Raw genomic sequence first — 16102 nt, 5'->3', positions numbered from 1 at the left:
AAATAAATAAATAAAATCTTTAAAAAAAAAAAAAATAAAAATAAAAGATGCCTTTGTCAGTAAACAGAGGTACGACTATAGAGCTGACTATGGAATTGGTGTCAATTCTTTGTTGAACTGTTTATGATGAATGCCACGTACTAGAAATGGCTATACTGGTTTTACTCCTTAAAAGATGAAGAACAAAAGGCAAAAGTTGAGTATTAAAACAGCTCAACAGGAGTGGCTGTTGAGTGGGTGGCTCGGTCAGTTAAGAGTCTGCCTTCAGCTCAGGTCATGATCCCGGTGTTCTGGGATCATGTCCCGCATTTGGGACCCTGCTTGGCAGGGAGCCTGCTTCTCCCTTTCCCTCGGCTACTCCCTCAGCTTGTGCTCTCACTCTCTCTCTTTCTCAAATAAATAAATAAAATATTTTTAAAAATTAATAATAAAAATAAAATAGCTAAACATCTTAAAAGATTTAGACGATCTCAAATGTGATGTTTATGATGTGAGAAATCCCTCCAATGTAGTAACTGGTATAGGGGGTAAGTGCTGCTAAGAGAAAGGATTTTAAAAATCTGGGAAACAGGGCGCCTGGGTGGCTCAGTAGGTTAAGCCGCTGCCTTCGGCTCAGGTCATGATCTCAGGATCCTGGGATCGAGTCCCGCATCGGGATCTCTGCTCAGCAGGGATCCTGTTTCCCTCTCTCTCTCTCTGCCTGCCTGCCTCTCTGTCTACTGTGAACTCTCTCTGTCAAATAAATAAATAAAATCTTTAAAAAAAAAAAATCTGGGAAACAGAGCCACATAGTCTTATACATAATGACGTAGGCATTTCTCCCAGTACTCCCAGCAATAGGAAGTGCTAAACGTAAAAAAGACCTATGTCCCAGATTTTTCCAGGATATGTAATTTTTAAATTGCCCTATTGTTTCCACAAATATATTTTTGTTAGAATTAATGACTCCATTTAAAATTCAAAAAGTATGCTGTAATAATTATATAAATCATCCCCAAAGAAGAAATCCTCTTAATAAACACATCATGGGTTTATTATCAATACAGTATTAAGTCTGATTTTCTAAAAAGCACACATAAACACTATACACTCCATAAACAAGGTAACACTACTGAACCCTTAGCAATGTGTCTGGTACTGTTTAGAACACTTCATGTACCTTAAACTATTTATTCTTTAAAAAATATCTCTTATTTATCTACTGATGTTATTCCCATTTTACAGATGAAGAAACTGAGACAAAGAAAACTAAGTAACTCTTCTAAGAGCATACCATACAGTTGAAAAGGGGTAGACCCGACATTTGAACACAGGTAGTTTGACCCCTGTCTGTGTTCTTAATGTCAGATGTTACATACAAAGACATATATAAAGGGCAAACCAGAAATAAAAGTGAATATATTTTAAAAAGTTGGACTCCAGGGGCGCCTGGGTGGCTCAGGTGTTAAGCGTCTGCCTTTGGGTCCTGGGATCAAGCCCGCATGGGGCTCCCTGCTCAGCGGGAAGCCTGCTTCTCCCTCTCCAATTCCCCCAGCTTGTGTTCCCTCTCTCACTGTGTCTCTCTCTGTCAAACAAATAAAACCTTAAAAAAAAAAAGTTGGACTCCATAAGAAATGTGAGACCTGAATATACGTCACATTCCTTCATTTGGAGCATTTAAAAACTTACAACACACACACACACACACACACACACACACGCGCGCGCGCGCGTGTGCACTTGAAAGAACATACACGTACATGGGAAGAGAAACTGAAGATCAACAGAATGCTCTCCTTGACTGGAGGAGATTTTGCTGACTGAAATAAGTCAAGCAGAGAGAGTCAATTACCGTACGGTTTCACTTACTTGTGGAGCATAAGGAATAACACGGAGATGGAGAGGAGAAGCGAGTTGAGGGAAATCAGAGGGGGAGACAAACCATGACAGACTGTGGACTCTGAGAAACAAACTGAAGGTTTTGAGTGGGGCGATGGGTGAGCCTGGTGGTGGGTATTAAGAAGGGCACATATGGCATGGAGCACTAGGTGTGATGCATAAACAATGAATCTTGGAACACTGAAAAAATTTAAAAAATAGAATAGAATAGAATACTCTCCCTCACTCAGTGCTGATGAGGAAAGCTCCCAAGTTCAGTCACAAAACACACCAGAGCCTCGCCACAGCCCCCAGCTCTCACACCAAGGGTATATGCTGCAACTACAGAGGAAGCGGAATCATAGCTTTCCTTTTCACTAATCGCTGGTTCTCAAACTGAGGTGGCTCTTTCTCCCTAGGGGCCGTCTGGGTCTGTGAGCTGAGTGGGGCAGAAGGATATTTTCGGTTGTTACACTGACTCAGATATTGGGATGTAGTATGTGAGGAGCAGCAATGCGAACACCTGCCGTTTTCCACACAATGGAGAAATGACCCGTTCCCGAAATGCCAACCGCACCCCTAATGAGAAACAATTCTGTGCTGGAGAAAGTGTGTTATTATAGGACTCTTATGTTTTTATTTTATGAATGAAAGAAAAAGTTTAATCTGTCTTTGACAGACTTCCGTGGCCTTTGAAAATTTAAAGCAAATGCCAGTTAAATAGCATTCCGACGGTTTTAGACCTCTATCATGTTTATTTTAGTAAAACTTGTTTATGGTGGAAATATGATAAACATTTTAAAATATTTCTCATACCTCATACTTGATTAGGAAGTTATAGAGGGGCTCAACATCTTGATAATTACTGTTAGGGGCCAAAATCCTAAAAAATAAAATAAAAACAAAGGAATGGGAATGAATGATTTAAAAAGATAATACCTTGAACTTTTCCTCAAAATATATCCATACTGTGAGATCATTTACTGTATGGTTAGTTTAATTCAACAGAGATCAATTTATTAAAATTTTTTACTTATTTATATTGATACTTACATTACCACTTAACCAACGAGCATAAGCATTCTTATGTGAAATTCACCTTTGGAATTAAAATAATACAGATTTCTCAAAACACAGATAGAAATAAGAGGTGCGATTACACTTCATACCTTTTAAGCAACAGGTAACACTTGAGGAGTTGCCACAGAAATGTTCAACCAATCCCAGTGGACAACTGATTAAACTATCAGACACATAAAAGAAATCCTAATAAAAGATTTCTGACTAAATTCAAGTAATACTGTTTCAACTATCAGCCTAGCATGGTATGAAAAATTATGAGTAAACAGAGCATGTCAGTCACTGAGAATAACAATGAGTCATAAAAGTCACAATGGAAAGTAACGTAAGGACATAAAAATATAAATTTATAAATAACAGAAACATAAAAATACAAATGGAAACCAGGAAAAAATAAAAATAAAGAAGGAAATGGAAGAGCATATTTCTCCACCTAGCAGCAGAGTATTAATTCTTATTTTCTTATACTACAGATTTCTTAACCCTTTCAGGATGAAGGTTTTTTTGTTTTTTTGCTTTTGAAAAAAGAAAACAGAAAAGTTGTCTTTTGATTTTGGTTTTCCTAGCTGTGTGACCCTGTGACCCTGTTACTCTGTGAGTTCTGTGTGATCTATTTTCCTTTATCTGTTAAATGAGGATAGTAGTAATCCTGACTTCGCAGGATTATCAGAATCAAATGAGTGCCTTAAGGGAAGTCTTTAGAACAGTATCTGACATACAGCCAGCACTAAATATTGTAAGAGTAACAATGACAACTATTATCATCTAATAGTTCCAAGCCACAGAATAACTGCACAACGATCTAACTGATGAGAAATCAAGCCACCTCTATTCATTCTTAAAATACAAGTGCCTTTTAATTACAATGTCTCTAGGTCCTCACGTCCTTGCCAATGCTTGACATCTTCAGACTTCAGAGTTAACTGATCTCAATAAACTTAATTAGATCTTTAATTAGATTAATGGCTTTTATTAGACTTGTGGGAAAGCTTTTATAAATAATTTTTCAGGACAGAGTCGAATTTTTTAAGGGGCTGTACTCCTGGGGAGGCGACACATACGGAATACAAAAAATACTAGTTTCGTGGAAAAACTTCTTTCACCCAACAAGTAATTTTAAAATACAAATAATCTCCAAACCAAAAAAAAAAAAAAAAAAAAAGTGGTGGAGGATGGGAGGGGGAGGTTAATACATCGGTGAGAGAGTCCACAAATAATTCGCTTAAGAAAATGAAAAGAAAGTAATCTAAGAGTTAATCTTTCAGAAAGTCAATGGAAAAAAAAAATAGGATGTCCTAATTTTGTAACCAAATGTAAATAAACTACCAGCAATGTGAAGTAATTTACATCTATTCATCTTGCTAGCCTTAGATTATTCCTATAAAGGAGAATTAGGAAATTAGATGTAACAAGATGTTTTATATTGAAAGCCTTATATATTCCAAGATAACATCACAAAGAAGTACTTTTCCAGAGAATAAATGAACATCTCTCTGTCCTGAAATACTTCACAAGAAAATTGGTTTGAGGCAAATTAGTTATCTATAGCAACAAGTCATACCTAAAGTAAGAAATAAATAATTATATCATGCTAGTTTTCCAATTTTTCCAAAAATTTTTAGACTCCCAACCTGGTTTTGTTTTTTTAACAATTTTACTGAAATACAGTTCACATACTGTAAATTCACTTACTCCGACACTCCGTGATTTTTAGTAAGTTATAGTGCCGTGCATCTATTACCACAACGCAGTTTCAGAGCATTTCCTTCACCCAAACAGATCCCTACTGGCCTCTGCAGCCACTTTCTGTTCTCACCTCCAATGCCAGCTCCAAGCAACCACTAATCTACTTTCTGTCTCTACAGTGTGTCAGTCTGTACGTTCTTTCCCTCTTACCATCACAAAGCACAGGTGTCACTATAAATTAATATCCTACTATAATATAGAGTCAGTGGATGAGTCGAAATCTAGTGGATAGTGGCTAAACCTCCGAATATACCTGGTAAGTGAAAAAGCAAGATGCATACTAGAGTTGCCCAAGAGCCGAACAAGAGACCCTTTATTCTCTCATTCAACAAATATTTGGGTCCTACTATGAGCCAAGCACTGTTCCAGGCCCTTGGATACATCAGTGAACAAAAAAGACAAAGCTGCATAGTAAACCAAAGCATCGTAATTCTAAAGAGTTTGTGAAAGAAAAAAAAAAAAATTCCTGACCAAGCACAGGAAGATAATGAAGAAAAATATCTCATTGTTGCTCATTTGAAAATCTCCTCCCACTTATCAATTGCTACTTGTAAACAAACAAGTTCACAAGTTATTCCAGTGATGAAACACAGAAATCTTAAATTTCAAAGGAAGAAGGCATTTGCTCCAAATGTAAAGATCTGATTGTCTGACTAAATACCACAAAATTATGTTCTAACAAAGAAAGGCATACTGGTATGCCAGCATCATTCACAGATATGTTACTGTTATAATCAGACTAAAACTATTCAAGCTGTTTTCTAAAACTAGGATATGTATTACAGAATTTGCTATAAAATTAATATTTTTTTAATTCTAAATGTTTATCTTTATGTTTTTATTTTTATTAATTTTAATGTTAACTTAATTTTTAATTAATTTTAATTTAATTTTTAACTTTAATTTTTTTTAATTTCTTTTTTAAAGAGTGACAGCAAGCGAGGGAACACAAGCAGGGGGAGTGGGAGAGGGAGAAGCAGGCTTCCCGCCAAGCAGGGAGGAGCCCCATGCAGGGCTTCATCCCAGGACCTGAAGGTGGCCGCTTAAGGACTGAGCCACCCAGATGCCCTAAAATTTACTATTCTTAAAGACTGTTTTGAGGTAAAGTGAGGCCCCAATACACTAGGCCATCTTTATTAAAACACACTCAATCTAGGGTAAATTTAGACTTCAATATGTCCTATGAACTCTGAGTTGATGAGAATGGAATTTGGCCTGGTACTAAAAAAATTGCCAACTTTCACTAAGCAGAAGTACAGCTTGTTGAAAATATACAAAAAAAATAAATGGAGAAAAATGGCTTATGGACTTCCATGCCTTAGTAATTCCCCACACAGAAATTCTTGAGCGGTCAGCCTTCTCTATAGCTTTCTCATTTTCTTTTTCTTATACCAATGTGAAAACAAAAGACTCTTATAATGAAAGTCCTAAAATTACCCTCCAATGGCAACTTTTTAAATAATGGAATGAAATAATTAACCCTTAAAGGAAATGAAATACTCTACAGAAAATGGCCTTTTTTTTTTTAAGATTTTATTTATTTATTTGATAGAGATCACAGGTAGGCAGAGAGGCAGAGAGAGAGGGGGAGACAGACACCCTGCTGAGCAGAGAGCCTGATGCGGGACTCGATTCCAGGACCCTGAGATCATGATCTGAGCCGAAGGCAGCAGCTTAACCCACTGAGCCACCCAGGAGCCCCAGAAAATGGCCATTTTTAATTTATAAATACATCCACATTTTCCCTTTCAAGAGAAATTTATAATCATCAGTAAGTATTTATCAAATGCACACGACTTTCTCAAATATATATTAAGAGCCATGGAATATAAGAGAAAATTAACTATGCAGCCATCAAAAGAAATTAAATCTTGCCATTTGCGACGACATGGATGGAACTAGAAGGTATCATGCTGAGCGAAATAAGTCAATCAGAGAAAGACAATTATCATATGATCTCCCCGATATGAGGAAGTTGAGAGGCAATGTGGAGGGTTTGGGGGTTAGGAAAAGAATAAATGAAACAAGGGGCAGAGGGTTAAGCCTCTGCCTTCAGCTCAGGTCATGATCCCAGGGTCCTGGGATCGAGCCCCACATCGCATTGGGCTCTCTGCTTGGCAGGAAGCCTACTTCCCCCTCTCTCTCTGCCTGCCTCTCTGCCTACTTGTGGTCTCTGTCTGTAAAATAAATAAATAAAATCTTTAAAAAAAAAAAAAAAAGAATAAATGAAACAAGATGGGATCGGGAGGGAGACAACCATAAAAGACTCTTAATCTCACAAAACAAACTGAGGGTTGCAGGGGGAGAAGGTAGGGAGAGGGTGGTGGGGTTATGGACACTGGGGAAGGTATGTGCTATGGTGAGTGTGGTGAAGTGTGTAAACCTTCACAGACCTGTACCCCTGGGGCTAATAATACCATTATATGTTAATAAAAAAATTTTTAAAGAGAATAAATAAATAAGAGAAAATTAAGAGACATGGTTGCCTCTCTTCAAGTTGTTAATCTGGAAATTTCACCTTGGAATTCTGGAGTCAGAGTTGGGGAATCAGACATCTGAAATAGTATTTAAACCTCAACTTGTAGATTATTTATAAACCAAATCTGACCCAAATGCACTTTGGTTTCTTTTAAAACAGCATCAGCAATTAATAGATAATGTCTTGCTGAACACTTCAGAGTCTGACACTGCTTTACATCCATATTACATACATCATCTCTAATTTTTTTAGTATCACAAATTTAGTTATGTGACCTTGATCAAATCACCTGCTTTTCTGCACTTCTGGTCTTCACCTATGAAATGAGTATGGAGCAGGATTTACCCTATAAAGTTACTATGCAAACTACATAAAATAATGTGTCTAAGAAGTTTAGTACATGCCTGGCATATGTCAATATATATTAGCTGTTATGAAAACCAGTTTTCAGATGTAGAAACTAAGGGTCAGAGTTACAAAACACTTGCCCAAGATTACAGAGAGTGGTGATATTTAAATCTCAATTGGTTTAACTCCATGATTTTTTTACTAATAAAAAGGATAATCACCACCATCTTCTTGCCTCTAAATGATTTTATAAAGTCAAATGAAATATAAAGTTCTTTTAAAGAATTTTAGGGGCACCTGGGTGGCTCAGTTGACTGAGCATCTGCCTTTAGCTCAGGTCATGATCTCAGGGTCCTGTGATTGAGCCCCAGGACTTAGCCTCCCTGCTCAGTGAGGAGTCTGCTTCTTCCTCTCCCACTGCCCCTCCCCCAGCTCGTGCACACGCACTCTCTCACTCAAAGAAATGGGTAAAATCTTTAAAAAAAATAATTAAAGAGTTCTAAATGTAAGCAAAGAAACTCTTTAATTTGCCTTTTATCAAATGCTTCTGGTAAACTGTTTTGTATATGCTCAAACACACAATCTTTATAGTTGTTACATCTTTCTCAAAGCTATATAATTAGAAGCAGAACTAAGACTCACTAGAAGTCCTGACACTTAACTATATAAGCACTTTGAGTTTTCTTATCTATGAGCAATTAGCATTAAATAATCAACATGTTCATCTGAATCACACAAATTTCACTTCGCTTTCAGCCACTATCAATAGATCTCTTTAATAAAAAAGAAAGACTATTGATTCTTTTTTTTTTTTTTTTAAGGTGAAATGGGCAGAGGAAGAGGGAGACAGAGAATCCTAAGCAGGCCCCATGCCCAGCAAGGAGGCAACTAGGGACTCAATCTCACAACTCTGAGATCATGACGTGAGCTGAAATCAAGAGTCAGATGTTTAAACAAGCCACCCAGGTGCCCCTATCCACTCAAAATTTTTAAAAAGATAATAGTTGGGCGCTTGGGTGGCTCAGAGTGTTGAGCCTCTGCCTTCAACTCGGGTCATGATCTCAGGGACCTGGGATTGAGCCCCATGTCAAGCTCTCTGCTCAGCGGGGAGCAAACTTCCCCCTCTCTCTCTGCCTGCCTCTCTGCCTAATTGTGATCCCTCTCTCAAACAAATAAATAAAATCTTAAAAAAAAAAAAAAAGATAAAAGTTAACCAAATAATCTGACTAAAATTAAAAATAAAACAATGCATTAAATGGACTAATTTTTCAATTAGAATTTTTAAAATTCAAACAAAGCTTTCCTCCTACTTAGAAAAAATAAAGCAACAGACTCAGGAGCGGGAAAAGATGGCTAGAATATTCAAGTTTAATATCTAATTCTAGAAATCCAAAAGAAGAGAGAGCATATTCTTGGGTATTTATAAATCATAACTTACATCCCACAGAACTGAATATATTATGTTCCCTGCTGGCAAGACAGAGTTTTACATTAATATCATCTTTAAAATAGTTTTTGAGAGTGTGAAAAAATTAATTAAGTTTAAAAAATAATTACATGGTTTATTTCACTTAGCATAATGTCCTCAAGGCTTATCCATGCTGTAGCCTATGTCAGAATTTCCTTCCTTTTTAAGGCTGAATAATATTCCATTTTATGTATTATGCCATAGTGCTTAACTATTCATCTCCTGATGGGCACCTGAGTTGTTTCCATGTTTTATGTATTAAGCCTAGTGCTGCTATGATCATATGATCATGATCTTTGAGACCCTGTTTTCAACTCTTTTGTGTATATATTTAGAGTAGTCAAAATCATAGACAGTAAAATGTTGGCTGTTAAAGGCTACAGGGGGGAAATGAGTTAATGGGAATACAGTTTCAATTATAGAGATGGATGAATATTATAGAATTTAAAGTTACAGAGATGGATAGTGTGATGGCTGTGCACTATGAATGTATTTAATACCACATGAATACCCTTTTAAGTACACTTAAAATGAAAATGATGGTAAATTTTATGGTATGTTTTACCACAATAAAAAATTAGATTAAAAAAAGTAATTACACAGGGCGCCTGGGTGGCTCAATGGGTTAAGCCACTGCCTTCGGCTCAGGTCATGATCTCGGGGTCCGGGGATCGAGTCCCGCATCGGGCTCTCTGCTCGGCAGGGAGCCTGCTTCCCTCTATCTCCCTCTCTGCCTGCCTCTCTGTCTGCTTGTGATCTCTCTCTGTCAAATGGATAAATAAAATCTTAAAAAAAAAAAGTAATTACACAAAGTGAAAATGTTTGCTTACAGCATTATTTGAAAAACTCATTTTACATTCTCTAAAGCCAAGAACTGATGCAAGCCTTCGCTATTATTATGAGCTGCTGTTACATTATTATTGGGGATAATATAATTTGTTCAGCATCTAACCAGTGCCGGACTGAACAAATGCTATCTCTAATCTCTGTAATTTAATAAAGCAACTTTTATAAACTCCACTTTCTGGATCAGGAAAAAAGATACAAAAAGGTTAACCTATCTTGGTAATAGGTTGGAACTAGGAACTTGGTGATGGATGGAACTAGGATTCAACTCCCTGTTATTATGACCCCCTCAAAGCTCTGTTCTTCTGATTTTAATATATGATGTCCCTGGACAACCAATACTACCAAACTAGATTTTGTTGACAGTTTAAAGTGTATTACTGATAAACTGGGTGAAAATTTATCAAAAAAAGTCTTAGATCCTAGAGTACCCTTTTTTATTTTTTATTTTTGGTCACTTATTACAAGTAAAATTAGAATGATATATTTTCTATAGTTAATTTGGTGAAATTAGCTATGCAAAAGGGAAATATCCATCAGCTGTAAATTTTGAAAGAACACCATATATAATTAGAACTGGTAAAAAGAAAAAAATTAAACAAATTAGATAAATTGTATGTTCCAGCTTTCCCTTCAGGGACAAAGAACTTTGCAAGGTGATTATACTAATTAGATATAAGTATTTTTTTTAAAGATTTTATTTTATTTATTTGTCATAGAGAGAGAAGCGAGAGCAAGCACAGGCAGAGTGGCAGGCAGAGGCAGAGGGAGAAGCAGGCTCCCTGCCAAGCAAGGAGCCCGATGTGGGACTCGATCCCAGGACGCTGGGATCATGACCTGAGCTGAAGGCAGCCGCTTAACCAACTGAGCCACCCAGGCGTCCCTAATTAGATATAAGTATTAAATATAGGAACTTTTGAGTAGTTTGACCACAATTAATAATTAAAATTTGATCTACTGGAAATCTTTTTTCTAAAGCTGGTAATAGGACAAGAAGAGTTTATAGGTAATTTTAATGAGTACATTTGTAATTTAATTGTAAAAACAATTCTACAGAAGTAAAATATAATTCCAATAGATAAAGAAACAGATTATATGACTTAAGTATGTGCTAAGCATATTTATATATGTGTGTATACATATATATATATACATACAATAAAAATATACTGACAAATACTACAGCTTTCTATTAATTTTGTAGGAAGGTTACAATACTATATATCCATATACTTTTCACACATCCTTTTATCTGGGTTATTAGCCTCTACCTACAGTATATTTTCTATATTGGCTTGTAAGCATAATAATGTAATGGTCATAATCTCAGTCTCTGGAGTCAGTCCACGAAGTAAAAGAGCAGTGATTTAAACCTACTCAAAATGCCTCTAGATATCTAGAACCTGTACAATGAATACTCATCTGAAGATATGGTTTGCAAATACACAGCTGACAGACACTTAATGATCATCACATTCAAATCAAAGTCTTCAAGATCTATCCTTAGGAAACAGGAATGTAATGAAAGCAATGTAAACAACACTGATGTCTGTCCGTTGTGTTTCAAAATTTTGAGATAACTACCAGAACTGACAAAGTCAACCAAAAGTAGTAGTCTGCATAGAACCTGGAAGAAGAGATTAAAGGAAAAAAATTCCCCTTATAGGGGCATGGCTGACCCTACCGAAGCAGAAGAAGCACCTGAGTGGAAGAGAAATTACTTTAGCTTGAGGCCCATACCCCCAGAAGTCAGCAACAAAACATGGTAATACTCTAGTTTGTAATGTAAACTTTCCTCTAAGACTCAACCGGGATATAAATATTTTGGTTCAGTTACTAACTTCATGGTAAATAAATCAATAGGCATTCTAATGTATCAGCTTACTTTGTTCTCAATTTGATTACTGTGAGTCTGAGAAGGTTTCAGTAAACTGATAAAATTCCTAAACTTGTAAATTTGGGGACTTGTGTCAAAAGACACAAGGTATTAGACTGGATAAAAAAGCAAAACCCATCAATATGCTGTCTTCAAGAGACTCATTTTAGACCCAAAAACACCTCCAGATTGAAAGTGAAAGGGTAGAAAACCATTTATCATGCTAATGGACATCAAAAGAAATCTGCAGCAACAATTCTTATATCAGATAAATTAAATTTAAAACCAAAGACTGTAATAAGAGATGAGGAAGGACACTATACCATAATTAAAGGGTCTATCAAACAAGAAGATCTAACAATTATAAGTATTTATGCCCCTAACATGGGAGCATAACATGGCTAAATTATATAAACCTACCAATAACAAAATTAAAGAAACACATTGATAATAATACAGTAATAGGGGACTTCAACACCCCACTCACTACAATGGACAGATCACCTAAGCAGAAGATCAAAAAAGAAACACGGACTTTGAATGACACACTGGACCAGAGGGACTTCACAGATATATTCAGAACATTCCATCCTAAAGCAACAGAATATACAATCTTCTCGAGTGCACATGGAACATTCTCCAGAACAGATTACACAGTGGGTCACAAATCAAGTCTCAACTGGTACCAAAAGACGGGGATCATTCCCTGGCATATTTTCAGACCACAATGCTTCGAAACTGGAACTCAATCACGAGAGAAAATTTGTAAAGAACTCAAATACATGGAGGTTGAAGAGCATCCTACCAAAGAAAAAATGGATCAACCAAGAAATTACAATGCCAGACTTCAAGCTCTATATCAAAGCTGTAATCATCAAGACAGTATGGCACTGACACAAAAATAGACATATAGATCGGTGGAAAAGAACAGAGAACCCAGAAATGGACCCTCAACTTTATGGTCAACTAATCTTCGACAAAGCCAAAAAGAACATCCAAAGAAAAAAAGACGGTCTCTTCAACAAATGATGTTGGGATAATTGTGTAGCCACATGCAGAAGAATGAAACTGGGCCATTTCCTTACACCATACACAAAAACAGTCTCAAAATGGATGGAAGACCTAAATGTGAGACAGGAATCCAACAAAATCCTAGAGGAGAACACCCAGGCAGCAAACTCTCTGACCTGGGCCACAGCAACTTCTTGCTTGACATGTCTCCAAAGGCAAGGGAAACAAAAGCAAAAATGAACTATTGGGACCTCATCAAGATAAAAACTTTTGCACAGCAAAGGAAACAGTCGGCAAAATCAAAAAACAACCGGTAGAATGGAAGAAGATATTTGCAACTGTCTTATCAGATAAAAGGGTAGTATTCAAAATCTATAAAGAACTTATAAAACTCAACACCCAAAAAAACCAAATAATCCAGTTTAAAAATGGGCAGAAGACATAAGACATTTCTCCAAAAAAGAATGGCCAACAGACACATGAAAAAATGCTCAACACTCAGCATCAGGGAAATACAAATCAAAACTGCAATGAGATACCACCTTACAATAGTCAGAATGGCTAAAATTAACAAGACAGGAAATGACAGATGTTGGCGAGGATGCAGAAGAAGGGGACCCTCTTACACTGCTGGTGGGCATGCAAGCTGGGGCAGCTTCTCTGGAAAACAAATAGAGAGGTTCCTCAAAACGTTGAAAATAGAGCTAACCAGCAATTGCACTACTGGGTATCTACCACAAAGATACAAATGTAATTATCTGAAGGGGCATATGCACCCCAATGTTTATAGCAGCAAATGTCCACAATAGCTTAACTATGGAAAGAGCCCAGATGTCCATCGACAGATGAATGGATAAAGAAGATGTGTGTGTATATGTGTACATACGCACGCGCGCACACACACACACACACACACACACTCACAATGGGATATTATTCAGCCATCAAAAAAATGAAGTCCCGCCATTTGCAACAACATAGATGGAATTAGAGTGTATTATGCTAGGATCACAGAGGAAGGGAGTGTAAAATAAAAGAAGACAAAATCAGAGAGGAAGACAAACCATAAAAGAAACTCCTAACTATAGGAAACAAACTGAGGGTTGCTGGAGGGGATGAGAGTGGGGGATGGAGTAACTGGGTGATGGGCCTTAGGAGGACAAGTGATCTAATTAGCACTGGGTGTTATATAAGACTGATGAATCACTGAACTCTACCTCTTAAACTAATAATATACTACATGTTAATTAATTGAATTTAAATTAAAAAAGAAAAATTAAGACCAAAGCTAGACATATCGAGATAAAATTACTAAACATATAACTTATAGAGGAGTATCTTAAAAGCTGTCAGAGAAAAAAGAAGACAGATGACCTACTAAGAAAAAGCAATATGCTGACAGCTAATTTCCCATTTCCAAGAGGACAGAAGATAATGAAATTTTATGTTCAGTGTGCTCAGGGAAAATAATTGTCAGCCTGGAATCCACAGTATCAATTAAGAATGAAAGCAAAACATTGTGAGTCAGGTCTTCACTAAAAAAACAACTCAAAAATTTGCTTCATGAAATAGGAAACTGAACCTAAAAGAAAGAGTAGGATCAAGGAAGCACTGAAATTTCCAAACACCTAATAAATATCATGGCGCTAAAAACAAAAACTATTTTATGTAATAATAAATAGTCTGGGGAGTGGTTTAAAACAATGTGAAACTATAGTGTTAGAAAATAAGGATAAAGGGGCACCTGGGTGGCTCAGTGGATTAAAGCCTCTGCCTTCGGCTCAGGTTGTGATCCCAGGGTCTTGGGATGAAACCCCCTATGGGCTCTCTGCTCAGCGGGGAGCCTGCTTCCTCCTTTCTCTCTGCCTGCTTCTCTGCCTACTTGTGATCTCTGTCTGTCAAATAAATAAATAAATAAATAAATAAATAAATAAAATCTTTAAAAAAAGGAAGGGAGGAAGGATAAGGAAGACATGAGAGGGAGATCAGAAGTTAATTGTTCTTAAGATCCTCGTTTTACTCAGGATCTGAATAATCCTGATTTTTTGGTGGGGAAGGGTGCAAAGGGAGAGGGAGAGAGAGAAAATCCCAAGCAGACTCCATACCCAGCGGGAGCCCAACGCTTCATATTATGACCCTGAGATCATAACCTGAGCTAAAATCAAGAGTCAGATGCTTAATGACTGAGTGAATCACCCAGGTGCCCCAATCCTGATAGTTTTAGACTTTATAAATCAAGTATGCATTTATTAGTGTAAGGGTATCAATAGAAATAGAAAATGGAAATAAAATGTGCAACTTCCCAATGAGTAGTGGTATAAAAGAAGGATTGGAGAAAACTAACATTGCACCTTGCTCAAGCCAATAAAAGGCAAGCAAGGACAAAGGAAAATAAGACAAACACAAAAGGTAAAGTGACATTACGCGCAGCCCCACACTGGTGCACCTCAGGCTGGCCCTTACTATGGATCTTTAAAGGAATTTTAGTAGCTGACCTTGTAGATGTTTGGGGAACACAGTTTTTGTTTAATAACATGAACACAAGCCAACATTTTAGTTCAATGATGAGTAAGAAGTCTCCCTTCATCTCAAATATCCATTTGTATAGTCCTCAGAAAGGTTTTGTTGTTGTTGTTGTTGTTTTAGTTCTTTCATTCTGTGGGTTTATGTCTACAACCTATGAATAAGCACTTCAGTGCTGTTTTCTTATAGTTTCTGTAACAATTGTTTATCCTTAAAGATCTCAACATTTACAAATGTAGGGTGGTATTTCTGGATTAATAAACCTGTTTGAAACTTAAAAAATAAAATGATGGTATAAATAAGTCCAAATATACCAGTAGTAATAATATTTATGTAAATAGATTTTACTTATTATCAATCAAAAAACAAGTGTAGCTTTATGTCATGTAAAAAAAAAATGAAAGAAGGTGGGGGTGCGGTAACTGGGGGATGGACATTAAAAAGAGCATGTGAGGTACTGAATACGGGGTGTTACATGCAAGTGTGTGAGCCACTGAACTCTCCCCCAAAACTAGTAATACGTTATATGTTAACTAAGGGGAATTTAAGTTTAAAAAAATTTTTTTAATTACAGAAACAATGACCTAGAATGGTTGGAGATAAGAGAAAATACTAGCAAAAAAGAAAATAGAGAGTTGGTCTGGCAGTAGTACCTGCCAGTAACTTTCCCCCCTGAAGGGGAAAATTATTAGAAGTAAAGGAGATCAATTCGCCAGGAAGATACACCATAACACCACAATACTGGAAGCAAATGTTGAATGCATTACTAAAAAAGTGAAAAGCTTACAATTACAGTTGGAAAGTTCAACAAAAATCACAGAACTGCTCAGACAACAATCAGTAACCATATACTAATATGAACATACAA

General features: G+C 36.6%; 1 protein-coding gene across 5 annotated transcripts in view; it reads right to left on the bottom strand.

Moving 5' to 3' along the window:
• Positions 1-16102, bottom strand: part of SWT1 (SWT1 RNA endoribonuclease homolog) — a 107945-nt gene that overhangs the window by 22677 nt on the left and 69166 nt on the right. For all 5 annotated transcript variants that reach the window (XM_059146278.1, XM_059146279.1, XM_059146280.1 and 2 more), the window contains exon 17: positions 2674-2740. In XM_059146278.1, the coding sequence (XP_059002261.1) occupies positions 2674-2740 (67 nt within the window). The remainder of the gene's footprint in view (positions 1-2673; positions 2741-16102) is intronic.

The sequence above is a fragment of the Mustela lutreola genome, chromosome 14 (assembly GCF_030435805.1).
Source record: "Mustela lutreola isolate mMusLut2 chromosome 14, mMusLut2.pri, whole genome shotgun sequence".
Taxonomy (NCBI): domain Eukaryota; kingdom Metazoa; phylum Chordata; class Mammalia; order Carnivora; family Mustelidae; genus Mustela; species Mustela lutreola.
This window is presented reverse-complemented; position numbering and strand designations above follow the sequence as displayed.